The sequence below is a fragment of the Eleutherodactylus coqui genome, chromosome 1 (assembly GCF_035609145.1).
Source record: "Eleutherodactylus coqui strain aEleCoq1 chromosome 1, aEleCoq1.hap1, whole genome shotgun sequence".
NCBI lineage: Eukaryota > Metazoa > Chordata > Amphibia > Anura > Eleutherodactylidae > Eleutherodactylus > Eleutherodactylus coqui.
In genome coordinates, this window is record NC_089837.1 from 94,962,659 (window position 1) to 94,985,848 (window position 23,190).

The following is a 23,190-nucleotide window of genomic DNA, read 5'->3' on the forward strand; positions in this document are numbered from 1 at the left end:
TGTTAAAAAACAGCGTCCTCTAACCGTAGCTCCCTGGCCGGCTGCAACGCGCCAAAATGTAACACATTCCTTTTTTGCGTTACTGACTGCATTATTGTGGGAAAGAAAAAAAGGAATGTATCGTGTATCTACATTCTGCCGACTGTGTGCCTTACTTATCACATATTGACTGGCTGCTAGCTGGTTGGCTGTCCTCCAAGGTTGGGGTAATGCTAAAAGTCTCTGTCATTCGTTAATTATTTTTTAATTTGTTCTTAAAAAATGTAAATGTTGGGATTTCAGCCCGCAGATACCCAAAACAGGAGATGTGAGTCGTGCGTCTGGTTGAATTTAGTTTATATTTGTTCCCTTACTTCAGACTCTCTTGCTCACTTCTCATTGTGGTGGCCCAACTCAGCCAAAATAAACACACAAAAAATGACGAAACTGTTCTGCCAAATAACTGTTTTTTTATTTTGTAATAACTTGAAAATGCAGTGCATTAGCACTAGAAACACGTTTTTTGTGTTGTCAAAGTTTGGCATGTCATGCCGCAAATAAACATTTTGCTTCAACTTGGTCTTCATCGTTCTTCTGGAGCTGGTTGCCGGGGGATCAAACTGCGATTAGGGCTGCACACCACCCACACAAGAGTACTGCCATGGCACGGCGCCTTCGGGACTATGGAAGTAGTCAGTGAAGTGTTCTCGTACCTGCACAGCGGTTGCAGCAGGACGTCCAGCACCCCAGTTGATGACCGTGTCAAAGGCAGGGTGCAGTTCTTCCACATCTACCTCGGGACGATATTCCCGGAGGTAGTTGTGAAGAACACAACATGCCTTGACAAGGTCATCAACTGTGGTAGGGTCTACCATTAGGGTAGTCCCTAGAACCGTCCACTGACTAACCATAATCCCGAAGGCACATTCAACCACTCGACGTGCCCGGCTCAGCCTATAATTAAAAATCCTTTTCCGGGCATTCAGTCCTCTTCGCGGGTATGGGCGCAACAGGTTCGGCATCAACGGGAACGCCTCATCCGATACCATCACGAAGGGGACTGGATGTGTGGTTCCCGGCAAAGGTTGTGGGGCTGGGAGCGTCACGCCATCTCGGAGAATTTGCATCCCAATCTGTGATGTTCGCAGCACCCGAGAATCCCCAGTACTACCATAGGCGCCGACATCGATGCAAACAAATTTAGAATGTGCATCAGCCACCGCCATCAGGACTACAGAGAAAAATTTCTTGTAGTTATAAAACTTAGAGCCGGAGTGCGGTGGCTGAAGCACACGGACATGTTTGCCATCAACCGCGCCTATGCAGTTAGGAAATTTGGCAACAGTTTGAAAGCCTGCTGCAACACGTTGCCAAGTCTCCTCGGATGGTGAAGGCATCACGATGGGCTGCAACTTCTGCCAGATGACGCTGCATGTGCACCTCACAATTTCAGTGATGGTCGATTTACCAACACGAAATTGGAGATGCAGGGATGCATAGCTCTCTCCTGTGGCCAAGAAGCTGAAAAGGAAGCAGAGAAAAAGGGGAAAAGGATTAGTGAAATCAAAAGAACTAAAGTAGCATGTCACATACAGATCAACAGATTACATTTTCAGCATTTTCATAATGGAAATATTCCTTGCTATCTGCATTCCATTACAACAATGTTGAATGAAACATAGAGTATTTGTCCCTTTTTTCTTCATTTATCTGCATCGTACCGTTGCACTACATGGGCCCAGTAAAATTGATGAAAATTAATATTTCGTCACCATACAAATACTCAATGTTGCTTAGTGGGACAGATGCAAAGCGGCGTTTTTTTTTTTGGGGGGGGGGGGGTTGTCACCTACGGTAACTCGGCTCAGAGATCGTGTTGCCACAGGGGTTTGTACTTGTGTTGTCAGATTATTGGGTACAGGTGCACTAGCTACCAAGCAAGGTATTTATATGAAATATTACAGTTTGCTATGACAACCACCAACTCCATAAGCTGACTGATGCACCGGTAAAGTACGCCGAGGACTCACACATACGCACATCAACAAGACATGGCAATGAGTTATGGAGGACTGTGCAAGGGATCTAAGTTTCAACACGCTCACAGACGGATACGTGCGTGCCAATACTATGTCAGCGTACAATGCCATTTTAACCGGTCTCCAGTCAGACTCTATCAGTAAGTAATTCTTACAAAAGACATATTTTGGTTACTTACCGAAGGGTGATGAGCAGCCTTTCCTCTGCAGTGATCGCCTTTCGCATTTGGGTGTTCTGAAATGTCAGATCCTGGTGCACCAGCTCCAGAAGACGCTCGAAAGCCTCCTGCGGCAGGCGGCAGAACATGACAAACTTCTCCGGATGGCTACAGAGAGACATACATAAGAGACAGTGTGAGACTGTGTGTGCGGTGGGCACAGAAAGAGAGAGTGAGAGAGAGAAACACACAGAGAGGGAAACATAGGGAGAGAGAGATATACAGAAAGGTGTAGAGAGGGAAAGAGAGAAAAAGAAGGGAGAGAAATATACAAAACAGTGAGAAAGAGGGACACACCAAGGGAAAGAGAGAGAGAGAGAGGAGAGAGGTAGAGGGAGGGAAAGAGAGAGAGAGTGGGAAAAAGAAGGGAGAGAGATACAGAGACACAAAGAGAGGTAGAGAGAGAGAGAGAGAGCGAAACAGTGATGAAATAACATTACTGCTTCAGTAGCGGCGAAGCAAATTTCGGGCAATAATATACGTACTTTTTCAGATCTTGGTACAGGCTTACAAAGTGCCCCTTCGTCCCCCGCTCCAGCAACAGGGGATGAACCCAATAACGCCTGGATCCCCATCCGGTCTGCAACATATTTTCAGCAATACATTAGCCCACTATTCGCAAGTTTAGCAAGTAAAACACACATTTTCATTTCACGTATATAGCTGACCTTGTTGGTTTTTGCGGCGTGCATCAGCAGGACACATATCAGATACTTTTGCCTGTAATATTTTCGCAGACGCATTCTCTGTCCACTTTCCATCTTTCCTAGCTGTGCTTTCCCTGAACAAGGGGTGAGTGAACAGGGTGCTCCCACTTCCTTCCCAGTTGTGGGGAGGGATCATGACATCACAGGAAGCAGTCGAAATCTGCAGCAAAATCTGCAAGAAAATACGCGACTACATAGCAAATACCGCAGCGGTATTTTCCACAGCTTCTTCGAGGCGGATTTTGAGGCGGTTAAACCGCAATGAAATACGCGTATAAAACCGCAACAAATTTAAGTCAGTTTATGCGGTTTTGCCGCTGATGCGTCTGGGTTGCGGCAAATACGCAACGGAAAATACGCAGGACTTACGCAGCTAATCCGCCGTGTGTGAACCTAGGCTAAGAGCTCTACAAGTGGGCAATGGGGCATAAAAGGCCTTCAAGCAAAATTTCTGTTCTGAAAGACTCTGAGTACTCCTTTCATTTTGGGCCCCGTTGTCTATGCGGACATAATATTAGGGCCACAATGGGTATATTTCTGAACACAAGACAAACAGGGGTATCAATTTTGGGGTGTCAATCCCCTTTTTTATGTGCACTATAGAAAAAAATGTCTTTAAAATGATATATTTGTAAAAATATGAAATTTTATTTTTTTTCTCCTCTAAATTGCATTAATTCCTGAAAAAAAATGGTGGGGTCAAAATACTCATGACACCCCTCAGTGAATACATTAAGGGGTGTAGTTTTTAAAATAGGCTCATTTGTAGGGGTGTCTATCATTCTGACAGCTATGAGTCTTTGCAATGTTGGCTTGGTGTAGGAAAACAAAGTGTTCATCAAAATGATGAAAAGTAATGTTAAATTTGTACGTCTCCTAAGCAGTAAAAAAAAAAGCGAAAGTTTTTCAAATGTGCATTCAGAATAAAGTGAACAGATGGAAATATATATCTTAGCAAAAATTTGTACAGTATGTTTGCACATATTTGAGATATTACAGTTAAAAATGTGAAAAAATGACAATTTTTTTAATAAATCTACACAGGTTCTATCGGTCTATTTTTATGACCTAAATGAAGTACAACATGTGGGGAAAAAACAATGTCAGAATCACTTGGATATGCAAAGCCTTTAAGGAGTTATGATATGTTAAGTGACACATGTCAGATTTCCAAAATTTGGCTCCGTCACTAAGGCGCAAACAGACTTCATCACTAAGGGGTTAAAGGGGCTTTGTTATTTAAAAAAACAAAACCTAAACTCACCTATTTCTTTCCTGTCAGTCTCCTTACCACATCTTCTCATCACTAAGCTTCTCCAGTGCCCCAGGTCATCCCACCGCATGCTGGCCAGCTTGTTATGAAGCCTGCATTCCTTGCATTCTCTTCCGGACTGATCAGTGAAGGTCAGGTCCCTGTGCTGTAGCATTCACTGGCTAGGAAGGAATGCTGATCTATTGCTGAGACAGTGTGCATGAGTAGTCGTCACTCCATGCTGGACTGTGAACTGTGACGTAATGTACATTGGCTTGCTGGCAGGAAGAAGACTGTCTGTGAATGTACATAACCTCACAGGAAGGAGAGGAATCAGCCACTTGGAAGTGAGGTGACCCCCCCAGACTGCAAGAGACCGGAGATCAGTGAGGTGAAGATCTGGGTAAGTGGACTGACAAGGGAGGAATAGGTAAGTATAGAATTTTTTTTTCAATGACAGAACCCCTTTAACCCCAAGAGTGGCACGCCCGGAAATTTTCAGAGACGAGCTGCACTGCCGATAGTGATATAGCCCGGAAGATTTCCGAGCTATGTATCACTATGGGAGTAGCAGAGCACAATGCCACAAGCTGTGGCATTGTGCTCTGCCTGCACAGACCCACAGACTTTGAAAAACAGAAGCTGGGAGATATTGCCGATCAGCCGGCAATCTCCCGCTTCTGAATTCAAAAGTCCTGCTTTGTTTACAGGTTGCCATAGAGACCATCGGCTTGTCAGAAGCATGCCGATGGTCTCTGTGGCAGGGAGAGCTGGTGCTTGGCTGTTGGAGGACAGCCAGGCACCAGCTCTTACAGCAGAGATCAGAGAAAACCTTCGATCTCTGCTGTGTTAACCCTTTACATGCTGCAGTCTATGTGACTGCAGCATGTAAAGGGCTGTCACCATCGGACCCCCGGAATGTGATCAGGGGGTCCTGATGGGTCTCTGTGGAAGATCCCTAAAGGGACAAAAGTAAAAAAAAAAGAGTTATAAAAAAGTTAAATTATTAAAAAAATAAAAATAAAAAAACACTTGTGTGTGGCATGGCTTAGCAGCCAAGAAGAGTGGACGCAGATCCCCATCTCTCCCGCTATTAGAAAGAAAAACAGAATTAAGGTACCTTACACAGCGGCAAAACCCACCATCAAAAGTCACCATAACCTTTACTGACCTGGTGGGTGTCCATATAGCCGCATTCCAGAGCGCCTGACTATCTCTACCAGCGGCCCGCTCCGGAGCGCCGGGGACCAGAGGCATCCCATCCCGCATCCCACCTGTCACTCTGGTCTTCCTGCAATAGTCGGCATCCCTCAAGCTCCCCTGCATACCTCTCCAGGCTGAGCGCTGCTTCTGCTCTCCAGCGCTGGGGTGACAGAGCCTTCTTCACAGTTTTTGAGGATCCCGTTGTGCCGGGGCTCCTGCCCGCGGCACCGCTGACAGCTCTGGAGCGCCGGGGACCAGAGGCATCCCATCCCGCATCCCACCTGTCATACTGGTCCTCCTGCAATAGCTGGCATCCCTCAAGCTCCCCTGCATACCTCTCCGGGCTGAGCGCTGCTTCTACTCTCCAGCGCTGAGGTGACAGAGCCTTATTCATAGTTCCTGAAGATCCCGCTGTGTCGGGGCTCCCGCCCGCGGCACCGCTGACAGCCGTCACTGCAGAGACGACTCCTCTGCGCTGGGAACTACATCTGGAGGCAACTTCAAGAACACCGAGGTCCGCAGTGAGTATCACTCTGCTTCCCCCACTCACTAGAGATCACTTCAGCTGCTTAGGACATCATACAATACGGGGTGAGCGGACTCTCTGAGCACGAGGCACCCGCTATCTTAAAGCAAGACACTATCCAGCGGGATCCCCCCCCACAGTCTCCCAATATACAGAAGAGAGAATAATTAAAGAATAAAACAAAAAAGAAGCAAGGGCTGATAGCATCAATATCAAGATTTATTATTGCCCTTCTCTCTTCTCCAAACATAGATAACTTTATAATTCCATCAGGAATTGAAAATCCCAGGACCACCATTTTAGGATTTCCATCAGGGAGCCGTATTCTACGAACTATTACTTAATTCACTGATTTCACACCACTCTGCTGCCACCTGGTGGCTAAACACTATTATACCACATCTTCTAATATATTTCAATATAACCTCACTTGCTGCAAACCACAACTGCAGACCCCATCCAGCTGGTTCTAACAATTAAATCAATACATTGCCTCCAGTGAAATACGTTCGTAAACAACCAACCAATTTATTTCTGGATCGTCTGCAAGACATAAACCCGAACCAGCAACATATTCCAGTCACCTCAGTTCAAAAACCTCTAAAACTACTTCAGGCGACATTTGGCCGCTAGGGTGACCATATGGCCCCAATGTAGCCACACTGAAACTGGGTGCTGAAGAGAGGAACTCAATCTAAGGAGACCCCTGATTCTCTCCCCTCCTCCTTTTCATCAATCTACGGATACACTCAACAATCCTCTAAAACCATGCGCCCCCTACAGACAAAACAAGGGAAGGGCGAACAACCCCAGATAACGTCCAAGCGATCATCAAGATTAGCAACACCATCGGCCGCTTCTGACGAGTCCTCCCGTTCATCAACGGAGAGCACTCCAACCGCCCAGATCACAACACCTACGGGCCCAACTAAATCAGAAGCGATCACAGCCTCAATTTCTGATACTCTTTTACCTCAAACAACTTATGCTAAAGAGAACATCTGATGACATCATGCTAAACTCACTAAAGAGATTTGAGATCTCGGATACCGTACAGCAGCATTAGAGGACCAGATGGATAATGCAACGATGGTCCTTGAGTCTCACGAAAAAGAGGTGGAGCAGCTTCATGAGGAAATACGAACTCTCCACGACAAACTAGAAGATGTCGAAAACAGAGCCCGTAGAGATAATTTGCGGATCCGGAGTCTCCCAAAATCCATCCAAGACCTCCAATCTGCCACAATGGCTCTCTTTCAAGAACTGTGCCCTAACATACCTATAGAGAGACTAGAAATGGACCGGGTCCATAGGGCATTACGAGCCCGCAAACCAGGAGGCCCCCCAAGGGATATAGTTCTAAAAATGCATTACCACCGTACAAAAGAACAAATTCTCCGAGCAGCTCGATCAGCACAAAAACTAAACTTCCAGGGTTACGACTACCAAATTTTCCCAGACCTGGCTCCCTCGACACTGGCAAAAAGAAGAGACCTCAAACCCTACTTGGAGATTCTTCAACGGAAAAGAATTCAATATAGGTGGGGGTTCCCATTTCGCTTAACCTTCACTTTTCAAGATAGATCCCACACTATCTTATCCACAGAAGGAGCGAGACGCTGCTTCGAAGACTTGCAATTCCAACAACCAGTCCAAGACTCCCCAAATAACTCGCAACCTACTAGATCATCCAGGAGATCCGACAAGAATGATAAAGAATAGAGATGAGCGAGCACCAAAATGCTCGGGTGCTCGTTACTCGGGACGAAATTATCGCGATGCTCGAGGGTTCGTTTCGAGTAACGAACCCCATTGAAGTCAATGGGCGACCCGAGCATTTTTGTATTTCACCGATGCTCGCTAAGGTTTTCATGTGTGAAAATCTGGGCAATTCAAGAAAGTGATGGGAACGACATAGCAACGGATAGGGCAGGCGAGGGGCTACATGTTGGGCTGCATCTCAAGTTCACAGGTCCCACTATTAAGCCACAATACCGGCAAGAGTGGGCCCCCCCCCCTCCCAACAACTTTTACTTCTGAAAAGCCCTCATTAGCATGGCATACCTTAGCTAAGCACCACACTACCTCCAACAAAGCACAATCACTGCCTGCATGACACTCCGCTGCCACTTCTCCTGGGTTACATGCTGCCCAACCCCCCTCCCCCCTGCACGACACAGTGTCCACAGCGCACACCAAACTGTCCCTGCGCAGCCTTCAGCTGCCCTCATGCCACACCACCCTCATGTCTATTTATAAGTGCGTCTGCCATGAGGAGGAACTGCAGGCACACACTGCAGAGGGTTGGCACGGCTAGGCAGCGACCCTCTTTAAAAGTGGTGGGGCGATAGCCCACAATGCTGTACAGAAGCAATGAGAAATCCAATCCTGTGCCACCTCCATCAGGAGCTGCACACGTGGGCATAGCAATGGGGAACCTATGTGCCACACACTATTCATTCTGTCAAGGTGTCTGTATGCCCCAGTCAGACTGGTAATATGTACCTTAACAGTAACCGCGTTGGTGGTAATGTGGTGGTGACTGCGGACCTAGTAGCACGGTTGTATTTTGTTGGTTTTCGGAATGTGGCCAGGATTAAGTGGGCCGTGGCGGGGGGATGGTGGGGGGGCTCTCTTGTTGTGTCGGTAAAGGTGAAATTCTTGGACTGCCACCAGACGAACCAATGCAAAGGCATTTGCCAAGAATGTTTTCATTGTTGGAGGAGGAGGGGGATGTTTTTGAGGCACTACGTGTCCTCTCCACGTGTCCGTGGTTATATGCACCTTAACAGTAACCGCGTTGGTGGTAATGTGGTGGTGACTGCGGACCTAGTAGCACGGTTGTATTTTGTTGGTTTTCGGAATGTGGTCAGGATTAAGTGGGCCGTGGCGGGGGGATGGTGGGGGGGCTCTCTTGTTGTGTCGGTAAAGCTGAAATTCTTGGACTGCCACCAGACGAACCAATGCAAAGGCATTTGCCAAGAATGTTTTCATTGTTGGAGGAGGAGGGGGATGTTTTTGAGGCACTACGTGTCCTCTCCACGTGTCCGTGGTTATATGCACCTTAACAGTAACCGCGTTGGTGGTAATGTGGTGGTGACTGCGGACCTAGTAGCACGGTTGTATTTTGTTGGTTTTCGGAATGTGGCCAGGATTAAGTGGGCCATGGCGGGGGGATGGTGGGGGGGCTCTCTTGTTGTGTCGGTAAAGGTGAAATTGTTGGACTGCCACCAGACGAACCAATGCAAAGGTATTTGCCAAGAATGTTTTCATTGTTGGAGGAGGAGGGGGATGTTTTTGAGGCACTACGTGTCCTCTCCACGTGTCCGTGGTTATATGCACCTTAACAGTAACCGCGTCGGTGGGAAATGGCCTCGCCGCCATCATGTCTTTGGGAAGCCTCTGTTTCCACACCCCAGAGACATATCATTAGCAGCGGTATAGGCAGAGCCCAGAATTCGTAACATTTCAGCCGTAGCATTAGGACAGGCCCCACTAACATATCACTAGCAGCATTATAGGGGGGAGCACAGTATTAGTTCCATTTCAGTAATAGTAGCACTCAAGACAGGCCCCAGTAACAATTCCGAAGCAGCAGTATAGGAGGAGCATAGTCTAAGTTCCATTTAAGTAATAGTAGCAGCCTACACAGGCCCCAGGAACAATTCCGAAGCAGCAGTATAGTGGGAGCGCAGTCTTAGTTCCATTTCAGTAGCTGCAGTATAGCCAAGGCCCAAGTTACATTTATGTAGCTAAAGTGTAGGCCAACCCCACACACCTTTCTGTACCATGAGTGCAGGCGAAGAACATAGAAATTGCTATGATTACACTGTAGGTGAGGGCCCAAAAAAATTGGTGTACCAACAGTACTAATGTACCTCAGTAAAAATTGGCCATGCCCAACCAAGATGGCAGGTGAAACCCATTAATCGCTTTGGTTAATGTGGCTTAAGTGGTAACTAGGCCTGGAGGCAGCCCAGTTTAACGAAAAATTGGTTCAAGTTAAAGTTCCAACGCTTTTAAGAGCATTGAAACGTATAAAAAATTTTTAGAAACATTATATGAGTGAGCCTTGTGGCCCTAAGAAAAATTGCCCGTTCAGCGTGATTACGTGAGGTTTCAGGAGGAGGAGCAGGAGGAGGAGGAGGAATATTATACACAGATTGATGAAGCAGAAATGTCCCCGTTTTGGATGGTGAGAGAGAACTATGCTTCCATCCGCGGGTGCAGCCTACGTATTGCTTAGGTATCGCTGCTGTCCGCTGGTGGAGAAGAGAAGTCTGGGGAAATCCAGGCTTTGTTCATCTTGATGAGTGTAAGCCTGTCGGCACTGTCGGTTGACAGGCGGGTACGCTTATCTGTGATGATTCCCCCAGCCGCACTAAACACACTCTCTGACAAGACGCTAGCCGCAGGACAAGCAAGCACCTCCAGGGCATACAGCGCGAGTTCAGGCCACGTGTCCAGCTTCGACACCCAGTAGTTGTAGGGGGCAGAGGCGTCACGGAGGACAGTCGTGCGATCGGCTACGTACTCCCTCACCATCCTTTTACAGTGCTCCCGCCGACTCAGCCTTGACTGGGGAGCGGTGACACAGTCTTGCTGGGGAGCCATAAAGCTGTCCAGGCCCTTAAAGACTGTTGCACTGCCTGGGCTGTACATGCTGCTCGATCTCCGCACCTCCCCTGCTACCTGGCGCTCGGAACTGCGCCTTCTGCCACTAGCGCTGTCGGATGGGAATTTTACCATCAGCTTGTCTGCCAGGGTCCTGTGGTATAGCAACACTCTCGAACCCCTTTCCTCTTCGGGAATGAGAGTGGGAAGGTTTTCCTTATAGCGTGGGTCGAGCAGTGTGTACACCCAGTAATCCGTAGTGGCCAGAATGCCTGTAACGCGAGGGTCACGAAAAAGGCATCCTAACATGAAGTCAGCCATGTGTGCCAGGGTACCTGTACGCAACACATGGCTGTCCGCACAAGGAAGATCACTTTCAGGATCCTCCTCCTCCTCCTCAGGCCATACACGCTGAAATGATGACAGGCAAGCAGCATGGGTACCGTCAGCAGTGGGCCAAGCTGTCTCTTCCCCCTCCTCCTCATCCTCCTCATGCTCCTCCTCCTCCTCCTGAACGCGCTGAGATATAGACAGGAGGGTGCTCTGACTATCCAGCGACATACTGTCTTCCCCCGGCTCTGTTTCCGAGCGCAAAGTGGCTGCCTTTATGGTTTGCAGGGAACTTCTCAAGATGCATAGCAGAGGAATGGTGACGCTAATGATTGCAGCATCGCCGCTCACCACCTGGTTAGACTGCCCAAAGTTTCGAAGGACCTGGCAGATGTCTGCCAACCAGGCCCACTCTTCTGAAAAGAATTGAGGAGGCTGACTCCCACTGCGCCGCCCATGTTGGAGTTGGTATTCCACTATAGCTCTACGCTGCTCATAGAGCCTAGCCAACATGTGGAGCGTAGAGTTCCACAGTGTGGGCACGTCGCACAGCAGTCAGTGCACTGGCAGATTAAAGCGATGTTGCAGGGTGCGCAGGGTGGCAGCGTCCGTGTGGGACTTGCGGAAATGTGCGCAGAGCCGGCGCACCTTTACGAGCAGGTCTGACAAGCGTGGGTAGCTTTTCAGAAAGCGCTGAACCACCAAATTAAAGACGTGGGCCAGGCATGGCACGTGCGTGAGGCTGCCGAGCTGCAGAGCCGCCACCAGGTTACGGCCGTTGTCACACACGACCATGCCCGGTTGGAGGCTCAGCGGCGCAAGCCAACGGTCAGTCTGCTCTGTCAGACCCTGCAGCAGTTCGTGGGCCGTGTGCCTCCTATCTCCTAAGCTGAGTAGTTTCAGCACGGCCTGCTGACGCTTGCCCACCGCTGTGCTGCCACGCCGCGCGACACCGACTGCTGGCGACGTCCTGCTGCTGCTGACACATCTAGATTGCGAGACAGAGGTTGAGGAGGAGGAGGAGGAGGAGGGTGCTTTAGTGGAGGAAGCATACACCGCCGAACATACCACCACCGAGCTGGGGCCCGCAATTCTGGGGGTGGGTAGGACGTGAGCGGTCCCAGGCTCTGACTCTGTCCCAGCCTCCACTAAATTCACCCAATGTGCCGTCAGGGAGATGTAGTGGCCCTGCCCGCCTGTGCTTGTCCACGTGTCCGTAGTTAAGTGGACCTTGCCACTAACCGCATTGGTGAGGGCGCGTACAATGTTGCGGGAGACGTGGTCGTGCAGGGCTGGGACGGCACATCGGGAAAAGTAGTGGCGACTGGGAACTGAGTAGCGCGGGGCCGCCGCCGCCATCATAGCTTTGAAAGCCTCTGTTTCCACAACCCTATACGGCAGCATCTCAAGGCTGATAAATTTGGCTATGTGGACGGTTAACGATTGAGCGTGCGGGTGCGTGGCGGCGTACTTGCGCTTGCGCTCCAACACTTGCGCTAGCGACGGCTGGACTGTGCGGTGCGAGACATTGGTGGATGGGGCCGAGGACAGCGGAGGTGAGGGTGTGGGTGCAGGCCAGGAGACGGTAGTGCCTGTGTCCTGAGAGGGGGGTTGGATCTCAGTGGCAGGTTGGGGCACAGGGGGAGAGGCAGCGGTGCAAACCGGAGGCGGTGAACGGCCTTCGTCCCACCTTGTGGAGTGCTTGGCCATCATATGTCTGCGCATGCTGGTGGTGGTGAGGCTGTTGGTGGTGGCTCCCCGGCTGATCTTGGCGCGACAAAGGTTGCACACCACTGTTCGTCGGTCGTCAGGCGTCTCTGTGAAAAACTGCCAGACCTTAGAGCACCTCGGCCTCTGCAGGGTGGCATGGCGCGAGGGTGCGCTTTGGGAAACAGTTGGTGGATTATTCGGTCTGGCCCTGCCTCCACCCCTGGCCACCGCACTGCCTCTTGCAACCTGCCCTGCTGCTGCCCTTGCCTGCCCCTCTGAAGACCTGTCCTGAGTAGGCGTTGCACACCAGGTGGGGTCAGTCACCTCATCGTCCTGCTGCTCTTCCTCCGAATCCTCTGTGCGCTCCTCCCTCGGACTTACTGCCCTTACTACTACCTCACTGCAAGACAACTGTGTCTCATCGTCATCGTCCTCCTCACCCACTGAAAGGTCTTGAGACAGTTGCCGGAAGTTCCCAGCCTCATCCCCCGGACCCCGGGAACTTTCCAATGGTTGTGCATCAGTGACGATAAACTCCTCTGGTGGGAGAGGAACCACTGCTGCCCAATCTGAGCAGGGGCCCGAGAACAGTTCCTGGGAGTCTTCCCGCTCCTGAGCATGTGTCATTTTCGTGGAGTGAGGAGGCTGGGAGGAAGGAGGAGCAGCAGACAGAGGATTCGGATTTGCAGCACTGGACGGCGCAGAACTCTGGGTGGATGATAGCTTGCTCGAAGCACTTTCTGCCATCCACGACAGGACCTGCTCACACTGCTCATTTTCTAATAAAGGTCTCCCGCGTGGACCCATTAATTGGGCGGTGAATGTGGGGACGCCAGAAACGTGCCTCTCTCCTAATCGCGCAGCAGTCGGCTGCGACACACCTGGATCAGGAGCTCGGCCTGTGCCCACACCCTCACTTGGGCCTACGCGTCCTCGGCCGCGTCCACGTCCTCTAGGCCTACCCCTACCCCTCAGCATGCTGTATTACCAGTGATTTCCAAGCCAGGAAATAAATTGGCGCAAGCCTGCAGCCAAAATAGAATTTTTTCCCTTGTTTTTCAAAGGACAAGCCACACTGCGTGTATTCAATGAATACTACTAAGTTTAATAACTGTGTTGTGGCCCTGCAAATGTGTCAGAGAACTGCAGTGATGCAAAGTTATTCGCTACAGCAGATCAGGGATTTCCCATGCAGGAAAAAAATTGGCGCAAGCCTGCAGCCAAAATAGAATTTTTTCCCTTGTTTTTCAAAGGACAAGCCACACTGCGTGTATTCAATGAATACTACTAAGTTTAATAACTGTGTTGTGGCCCTGCAAATGTGTCAGAGAACTGCAGTGATGCAAAGTTATTCGCTACAGCAGATCAGGGATTTCCCATGCAGGAAAAAAATTGGCGCAAGCCTGCAGCCAAAATAGAATTTTTTCCCTTGTTTTTCAAAGGACAAGCCACACTGCGTGTATTCAATGAATACTACTAAGTTTAATAACTGTGTTGTGGCCCTGCAAATGTGTCAGAGAACTGCAGTGATGCAAAGTTATTCGCTACAGCAGATCAGGGATTTCCCATGCAGGAAAAAAATTGGCGCAAGCCTGCAGTAAAACGTAGCTGGCTGCGTCTGATTTTTTTTAACGTTCTGCACGCAGCACACACGTACCCAGAGCCCTGAGGACTGTCAGAGGCAGGCGAAATAGAATTTTTTCCCTTGTTTTTCAAAGGAAAAGCCACACTGCGTCTATTCAATGAATAATGTATGTCTTCTGGCCCTGCCTACACAATTCTATCCCTGTAGTATTAATGCCGAGTGCAATGGTCTGCACAGCCGGTTTTGAGAAAAAAAAAAAATATGCAACACTGCTAACAGCAGCCTGGACAGTACTGCACACGGATAGATGTGGCCCTAGAAAGGACCGTTGGGGTTCTTGAAGCCTACACTCACTGCTAACACTCTCCCTGCCTAAGCACCACTTCTGTCCCTATTGCAGGGCGCAATGCTCTGCAGATCCAATTTTGAAAAAAAAATAAAAAAATACAGTGCTAACACAGTACTGCACACTATTAGATGTGGCCCTGAGAAGGACCGTTGGGGTTCTTGAAGCCTACACTAACTCCTAACGCTCTCCCTACAGCAGCTCCACCAAGATAGCACTTTCCCTCAGCTAACTCACAAGGCATCTGAGCCGAGCCGCGGGAGGGGCCGATTTTTATACTCGGGTGACATCAGATCTCCCCAGCCACTCACAGCAGGGGGGTGGTATAGGGCTTGAACGTCACAGGGGGAAGTTGTAATGCCTTCCCTGTCTTTCAATTGGCCAGAAAAGCGCGCTAACGTCTCAGAGAGGAAACTGAAAGTAACCGGAACATCGTGTGGTACTCGTTACGAGTAACGAGCATCCCGAACATGCTAATATTCGCCCGAGCATCAAGCTCGGACGAGTACGTTCGCTCATCTCTAATAAAGAACCATGAACGTTAACACAGACCTTCCTATACCCTTCCACAGGAAGTCTCCTTACTATAATTCTCTTAATTGTATTGTTATTTACAGTTCCTCTCTGGCACCTACAAGGTGTGCCGTTTCTGACAGTAGTTGCTGCTATGTTCACAAAAGCAGCTTTTCGCAGACAAGTTCATTGTCAAATGTACAATGTTATTTCACAATGTTCGCCTCTTTTTCCTTCCCCTCCCTCCTTGCCCTCCACCTCCCACATCCCACCCCCCCTTCTCTCTCTCTCGGGAAATAGACATTAGAATACTCTCCAATGATAATAGCCACACAAATTCCCTCCCATGGATTTAAAAATAATCTCGCACAACGTGCAGGGATTCAACTCCCCCAGCAAACGATCCAAAGCTTTCCGCTATTATAAAAGCATTCATGCTGATATAGTGTGCCTACAAGAGACCCACTTCTCGGACCACTCCTCCCCGCGGTATCTTTCTCCTCATTACCCTATCTTCTTTTCGTCTACTGGACCATCTAAAACAAAAGGAGTGACAATCTGTTTTGGTCGCTCTGTCCCTTTCACTCACACCTCCACTATATCGGACCCCGAGGGCTGCTCCTTAATCCTGACAGGAGTTATCCAAGATGTCCCAATCACCATAGTAGCATACTATGCCCCAAACTCCGGACAGGTCAACTTTTTAACAAAACTACTAGAAACAGTAGAAGCCAACAAAATTGGTACAGTTGTTTTGTGCGGAGATTCCAATTGTATATTAGACCCGAACCTGGACAGAAATGCGGTAACTCTCCTGACATCCCATATAAACCCACAACACTCCATTTCTTACAACTTCAAAAAACTTCTTTTACAATACCATCTTGTGGATTCCTGGCAGGAAGTTAATCCCACTGTTAGAGATTTCACACATTACTCTGCCCCACACTCTTTATACAGAAGAATTGATCATATATTAGTACTGGCTTCATTTTTACCACAAATATCGTACTCCAAGATTCTTTCGGTTCCCTGGTCAGACCACAGCCCAGTATCCATTATCTGTGATTCCTTAATGTCAAAGCCCACTAACACCTCTTGGACTATTAACGACTCATTACTAGCACGTCCTGACATAGTGACCTCAATAACGCCTCAACTTGAGGAATACTTTAGGCTTAACAGCTCTTCCGTTACATCTCCTATCTCCCTATGGGAAGCCCACAAAGTTGTACTTCGGGGCATATTGATTCAAATATCATCACGAGTAAAGCGAGAATATTTACAAAGACAATCGGATCAAGAGAAAAAAGTACTACAATTAGAAGAAGTCGCTAAAAAACACCCTTCACGAGACAATATTAGAGAGCTCATGCAAGCTAGGACAGAACTACATCTATGTATCACGGACATAGTTGAACGAAAAATACGCTGGTCCCGACAACGATACTATATTTTAAACAACAAACCATCAACTCCACTAGCTCGAAGACTACGCGCAAACCCTATAATTAGCCCTTTTGTACGGCTTCGTACAAAGCATGGCGCAATTACGGCAAATCCATTGACTATAATAACTGAATTTAGACAATTCTTATCTGAGTTATACTCCCAACCACAAAACACACCAACAGAACAAGTACATACATATCTAAGAGAAACTACATTCCCCACTCTCCCAGAGACATTTATAGAACATTTAGCTGCAAAAATCACCCCAGAAGAGGTAAAAGATGCGATAAAAACATTAAAAGTAAACAAACGCCCGGGGTCGGACGGCTTCACAGCCACATACTACAAAAAATTCTCTCCGCTTCTTCACACCCACTTAGCAAATTATTTTAACGCAATGCGAGAAGGCCAACAAGTAGGACAAACCTCACTATGGGCAGCAATATCCATGATCCCCAAACCAGATAGAGACCCATTAGACAAACAAAATTACTGGCCTATATCCCTAATTAATATCGACATAAAACTCCTCACAAAGATCCTAGCCTCAAGACTGAATACAATCCTACCATCCATTATAGGAAGAGACCAGGTAGGCTTTATCCCTGGCCGCCAGGCCCCAGATAGTATCCGTAGACTAACACACTTGCCACATATCTGCCAAACTAGGGGCATCCCGGCAATGTTACTTTCCCTGGATGTCTACAAAGCTTTCGATACCCTGAGCTGGTCATACCTGTTCTCAGCCTTAGAACACTGGAATTTCCCTACAGAATTCTTATCTTGGCTATGAATTCTTTATAATTATCCTAAAGCCTTTGTCCGCTACAAAGGCTTTTGCTCTGCTAATTTACTATCCAGCGGGGCACGAGGCAGGGCTGTCCACTTTCCCCACTCCTTTTCATTTTAGCTTTAGAGCCACTAGCAGTAAAAATCCGCAACAACCCGAACATAAGAGGAATTGAACTGGCCGGAATACACCATAAAATTAGTATGTTTGCAGACGACATCCTTGCCATAATATCATCCCCTCATATTACAATTCCTAATCTTTTGGCGGAACTGTCCAGGTTCGGGCCGATCTCCGGCTTAAAAATCAATGAAACAAAATCAAAAGCCTTTAACCTCACCATGCTCTCAAGCACACTCTCTCAACTGAAATCCAACTTTCCATTCCAATGGATGAGGGGGTCGCTGGACTACCTGGGAGTGCACCTGACTAACTCCTACGACCTACTGTACACACAAAACTATATACCACTCCTCCGCAAACTACGTCAATTACTAGAAAGTTGGAACCGATACCACATATCATGGATAGGAAGGGTGAACTCCCTGAAGAGGTCGTTCCTTCCAAAATTCCTTTATTTCTTTCGAGCTCTTCCGGTACAGGTTCCGGGGCACCTCTTAAAAACATTTCAACAGATGTCCCTACGCTTCATCTGGAATAACTCAATCCCCTGGGTATCATGTTCTACTCTTGCTTGCTGTGAATTGTGTATTTTGCATTTCATCTGTTTGCATTGGTACGTTCATTTCTGCACCATCCCACTTCAAGCTGAAGTCCAACTATCTCCCTCTGCTTAAATCCTCTGTGCTGCTTGCTTGCTTGCTGTGAATTGTGTATTTTGCATATCATCTGTTTGCATTGGTAAATGAAACTTTACTTTTAGTCACCTCTGCCATCCACCTCCCCCAAATGGCATCTTTCACCCATCCTTGCAGAGATGCTTTCCTTATCTAAGGAGAGCAATACATTTCACTCCCCCCCCCTTTTGGTCATTAGGCTTGCAATGCTAAAGTCAGCTGGCTAGTCAATTGGAACCTGATTAGCCACTCCCAGCTGTTTCCTAGTCGTACCTTAAACTTTCACTATAATATCAGTATAAGCTTGCATGCCACGCGGGTGGCTGCCACGCGAATATGAGCTGTATTAAAGTATGAGCTGAGAAAGTATGATACAGTTCCATCATGGCAGTTCGACAGGGTAGGCGACAGGTAGGCCACAAACTCTGCCTTAATGCTTTACACTTAAAAGCTATCGCTAATGTTGTCACTTCTGTTCTCATTCTTGCTCTCAGTTTCAGAACTTCTTTCAAGTGCCAACCTCTGGGGCACTCTATTCACATTAGCCCCTCTCTCCTGTCCTCACCTATGCACAGCTCGCATGCACTCTTTACCTTCTTGCTTAGCCTCAAACCCCCTAGTGCCACTAACAAAAATAACAGTCTTCCTCATAAATCTCCTAATCATCTGCTAACCCTAACTATTCTGCTGTTACTAGCTGCTGGGGATATCTCTCCCAATCCTGGCCCACCCTCCACTGCTCCTAGCTATTTCCCCCTACCGGGCTCACTAATAAAATCCCCAAGCCCAACTGCTAGCCCATGCATACCCTCCCCTGACTCCTTTCAATGTGCGCTCTGGAACTGCCAGTCAGCATGTAATAAACTCCCCACTATCCTCGACTTTTTTACTGCTAAATCTTTAAATCTGCTAGCTCTCACAGAAACGTGGATACAGCAGTCTGACACGGCCTCCCCTGCTGCACTGTCCTACAGTGGCCTGCAGTTCTCCCATACCCCGAGACCAGATGACAGGCGTGGTGGAGGAGTAGATGCTCTTCTCTCCCCAAAATGCACCTACCAGGTCATCCCCCCTGTACCCTCACTCATTTTTCCATCATTTGAAGTACATATGCTACGGCTTTTCCGCCCGCTGTCCATGCGAGTAGCAGTTATCTATCGCCCCCCAGGTGCTGCTTGCCTGTTTTTGGACCACTTTACTGCCTGGCTCCCCCACTTCCTATCCTGTGAAATTCCAACCCTCATCTTAGGTGATTTTAACATCCCCACTAATGACCCTATCTCCCCATCTGCCTCTCAGCTTCTTTCACTCACCTCCTCCCTTGATCTCTCTCAACTCACAGCCTCTCCCACTCACAGGGATGGCAATACTCTGGATCTGGTCTTCCTCCGGCTCTGCTCTGCTGGCAACTTCACTAACTCCCCTCTCCCGCTCTTGGATCATAACCTCCTCTCTTTCTCTGTCATGCTCCCTAACATCTCTCCAGACCCACCTACCTACAGTACCTACAGGAACCTTAAGGCCATTCACACCCAGAACTTTGCTGAATCCCTACAGTCCTCTCTGTCCCCCATCTCTCTCCTCACCTGCCCCAACCTGGCTGCCGCTCACTACAACACCGCTCTCAAACATGCCCTGGATGCAGCGGCGCCCCCCAGGACCCGAGCCATCCGATGTAGACCACGGCAACCCTGGCTCACGCCTCAAACGCGCTTCATCCGGCGGTGCTCTAGAAGTGCTGAACGGCTGTGGAGGAAGTCGCAAACGTCCGCAGACTTCCTCCACTACAAATTCATGCTCAGAACGTACAACCTTGCCCTCCACCATGCCAAACAAGTCTATTTCACCTCTCTAGTCTCCTCACTATCCCACAACCCTAAACGGCTCTTTGATACTTTTCACTCCCTTCTCAGCCCTAAACCACAGCCCCCGGTGACGGATCTCAGTCCTGAAGAGCTGGCTGCTTACTTCAAAAAGAAAATTGATGACATCCGTCAGGAAATAACTTTCCAACCCCAGACTAGCCCTGACCCTAGTCTTGTCAGCACTGCATCTAGCTCCTGCTCACTGTCTGTACTCAGACCAGCGACAGAGGAAGAATTCTCCAAATAGCTCTTCTCTGCTCGCCCCACCACCTGCGCTAGCGAGCCCCTCCCCTCACACCTCCTCCGTTCCTTCTCCCCAGTGGTCATCTCCCATCTCACCACTATATTAAACCTCTCTCTGACCTCTGGCATCTTTCCCTCTTCCTTCAAACACGCCATCATATCCCCACTACTAAAGAAGCCGACTCTGGACGCGACTGATGCTGCCAACTACAGACCCATCTCAAACCTCCCCTTCATCTCCAAACTACTAGAACGGCTAGTTTACTCCCACCTTGTAAGCTACCTATCACAGCACTCTCTCCTAGACCCCCTACAGTCTGGCTTTCGACCTCAACACTCGACAGAAACTGCCCTTACAAGGGTATCCAATGACCTACTGACAGCCAAATCGAGGGGCGATTACTCCCTACTGATCCTCCTCGACCTCTCCGCAGCATTTGACACTGTTGACCACAAACTCCTCCTCGGTATGCTACGCTCCATTGGCCTAAAGGATACTGCCCTCTCCTGGTTCTCTTCCTACCTATCTGACCGCTCTTTCAGTGTCTCCTTTGCTGGCTCTACCTCCCCTCCTCTTCCCCTTGCTGTTGGGGTCCCCAAGGGCTCTGTCCTCGGCCCCCTTCTTTTCTCTATCTACACAGCCCCTATTGGACAAACCATCAGGAGATTTGGCCTCCAATACCACCTGTATGCTGATGACACCCAGCTATACACCTCTTCCCGTGACATTTCTGCACCTTTACTCCAAAACATCACTAACTGTCTGTCCGCTGTCTTTAACACCATGTCCTCTCTCTACCTAAAACTAAACCTCTCTAAAACTGACCTGCTGGTATTTCCCCCCTCCACTAACCGACCTCATCCTGACATCTCCATCTCAGTGTGTGGCGCCACCATAACTCCTAGACAACATGCCCGATGCCTTGGAGTCATATTTGATTCTGATCTCTCTTTTACCCCCTACATCCAATCTCTGGCCCGAACATGTCAGCTGCACCTCAAGAACATCGCAAGAATCCGCTCTTTTCTCACTGTGGACACGCTAAAAACGCTTACTGTTGCCCTCATCCACTCCCGGCTCGATTATTGCAACTCGTTGCTGATCGGCCTCCCCTGCACCAGACTCTACCCTCTCCAATCCATCCTGAATGCGGCAGCCAGGCTCATCTTCCTGTCCAGCCGCTACTCGGACGCCTCTGCCTTGTGCCGGTCACTGCACTGGCTGCCCGTTAAATACAGAATTCAATTTAAACTCGCCACCTTCATCCACAAAGCCCTCCACAGTGCAGCGCCCCCCTGTATCGCCTCCCTCATCTCAATCCATCAACCAGCCCGGGCTCTCCGCTCTGCTAACGAAACCAGATTGAGCGCCCCTTTAATTCGAACTTCTCATTCCCGCCTCCAAGACTTCTCCAGAGCAGCACCGGTCCTCTGGAACGCACTGCCTAAGGCTACCCGAGCAATCCAGGACTCGCAGAACTTCAGGCGTGCTCTTAAAACGCACCTCTTCAGGGACGCATACCGAATTCCCTAAACAAACCCCTCTGTACTCCGCCTGATAACATGCTCCCCGACCTACTGACTGCAATCCCTGCTAGCCATCATAAACCGCTCCTGCAGTCATACTGTTTCTGCCGTCACACGGTTAAATGTCTGACCATTGTCTATGTGTATATCACCCCTCACTCTCCACCTCGCCATACAGTGCACATCTCCAGCCCCCTTTACCTTCTGTATCACCCCATTACTTGTAGTATGTAAGCTCGTTGGAGCAGGACCCGCACCCCTATTGTTTCCATCAATTGATTACTTTGTAACCGTGGTTCTGTAATGTTTGTCCTTTTGTCTTTCTGTATCCCCTGTCTATGTAAGCGCTGCGGAATATGTTGGCGCTATACAAATAAAGTTTATTATTATTGTTATTATTACTCTATATAGGCATAGAAAGCAAGGAGGTCTGGGAACTCCACATATAACAAAATATTACCAGGCAGCCCCGGTGGCCCAGTTAGCCTCCCTACATTCCACTATAAATGCCCCCCTTTGGCTCTCCATAGAGGCCATGGAAATCCATCCCCCCACATTACATTCTTTACTATGGATCCCCCCAACTAATAGACCCAGCATATCTAACCCCATCATAAAACATTCCCTTAAAGTTTGGGACTCCATTAAAAATTCAGGGAACCTGATTTCTCCTCACTTACCGCTCCTGCCAATCCTACGTAACCCTCTAATTCCACCAGGCCAAGATTCCCCCCTAGCTTTCCAAAACTGGACAAATAGAGGTATCACCAAACTACACCATTTACTTTCAAAAGAGGGTGTGGTGACGTTTCCCATTCTACAAAAGAATAAGGACTTACCATCCACAGAAATATTCCGCTAACTACAATTAAAAAATTGGTCAACTTCCCAACTGAAGAGCACAAAACCTCTGTACTCCCTCACCCCCTTTGAAACATACTGCCTAAAATAGCCACAAGCAAAAGGCCTCATTTCCCAAATTTACTCGAACCTTGTTCACACCAAATTCCGCATACAATTACCTTATGTAACTAAATGGGAGCAGGATCTGGGGGAGGTCCTGAGCGAGGAGGAGTGGTCTCAGATATGGAGTTCTACCAACAGTGGGGCCCGCAATATACTAATGCTGGAAACCTCATGCAAAGTCCTACTATGATGGTATCTAGTCCCCACCCGAATTGCGCATGCGGTCCCCGGCTATTCAAAGAACTGCTTCCGAGGTTGCTCATCCACTGGTGATATGCTCCATACATGGTGGTCCTGCCCAAGGGTCAAGCAACTATGGATTAGGACTAGGGATGAGCGAGTATACTCGCTAAGGCACTACTCGCTCGAGTAATGTGCCTTAGCCGAGTATCTCCCTGCTCGTCCCTAAAGATTCGGGGGCCGCCGCAGCTGACAGGTGAGTTGCGGCGGGGAGCAGGGGAGAGCGGGCGGGAGAGAGGGAGAGAGAGATCTCCCCTCCGTTCCTCCCTGCTCTCCAGCGCAGCTCCC

General features: G+C 48.7%; 1 protein-coding gene across 1 annotated transcript; it reads right to left on the bottom strand.

Annotated features, from left to right (window-relative positions):
- Nucleotides 1-489: 489 nt before the first annotated feature.
- On the bottom strand, nt 490-2,997 carry LOC136622750 (uncharacterized). The gene is made up of 4 exons (XM_066598124.1): nt 2,905-2,997; nt 2,722-2,816; nt 2,198-2,344; nt 490-1,500 (listed from the first exon to the last, which is right to left on the bottom strand). Exons 1-4 carry the CDS (start codon nt 2,995-2,997, stop codon nt 606-608), a joined length of 1,230 nt encoding a protein of 409 aa, XP_066454221.1. The 3' UTR covers nt 490-605.
- Nucleotides 2,998-23,190: the final 20,193 nt, after the last annotated feature.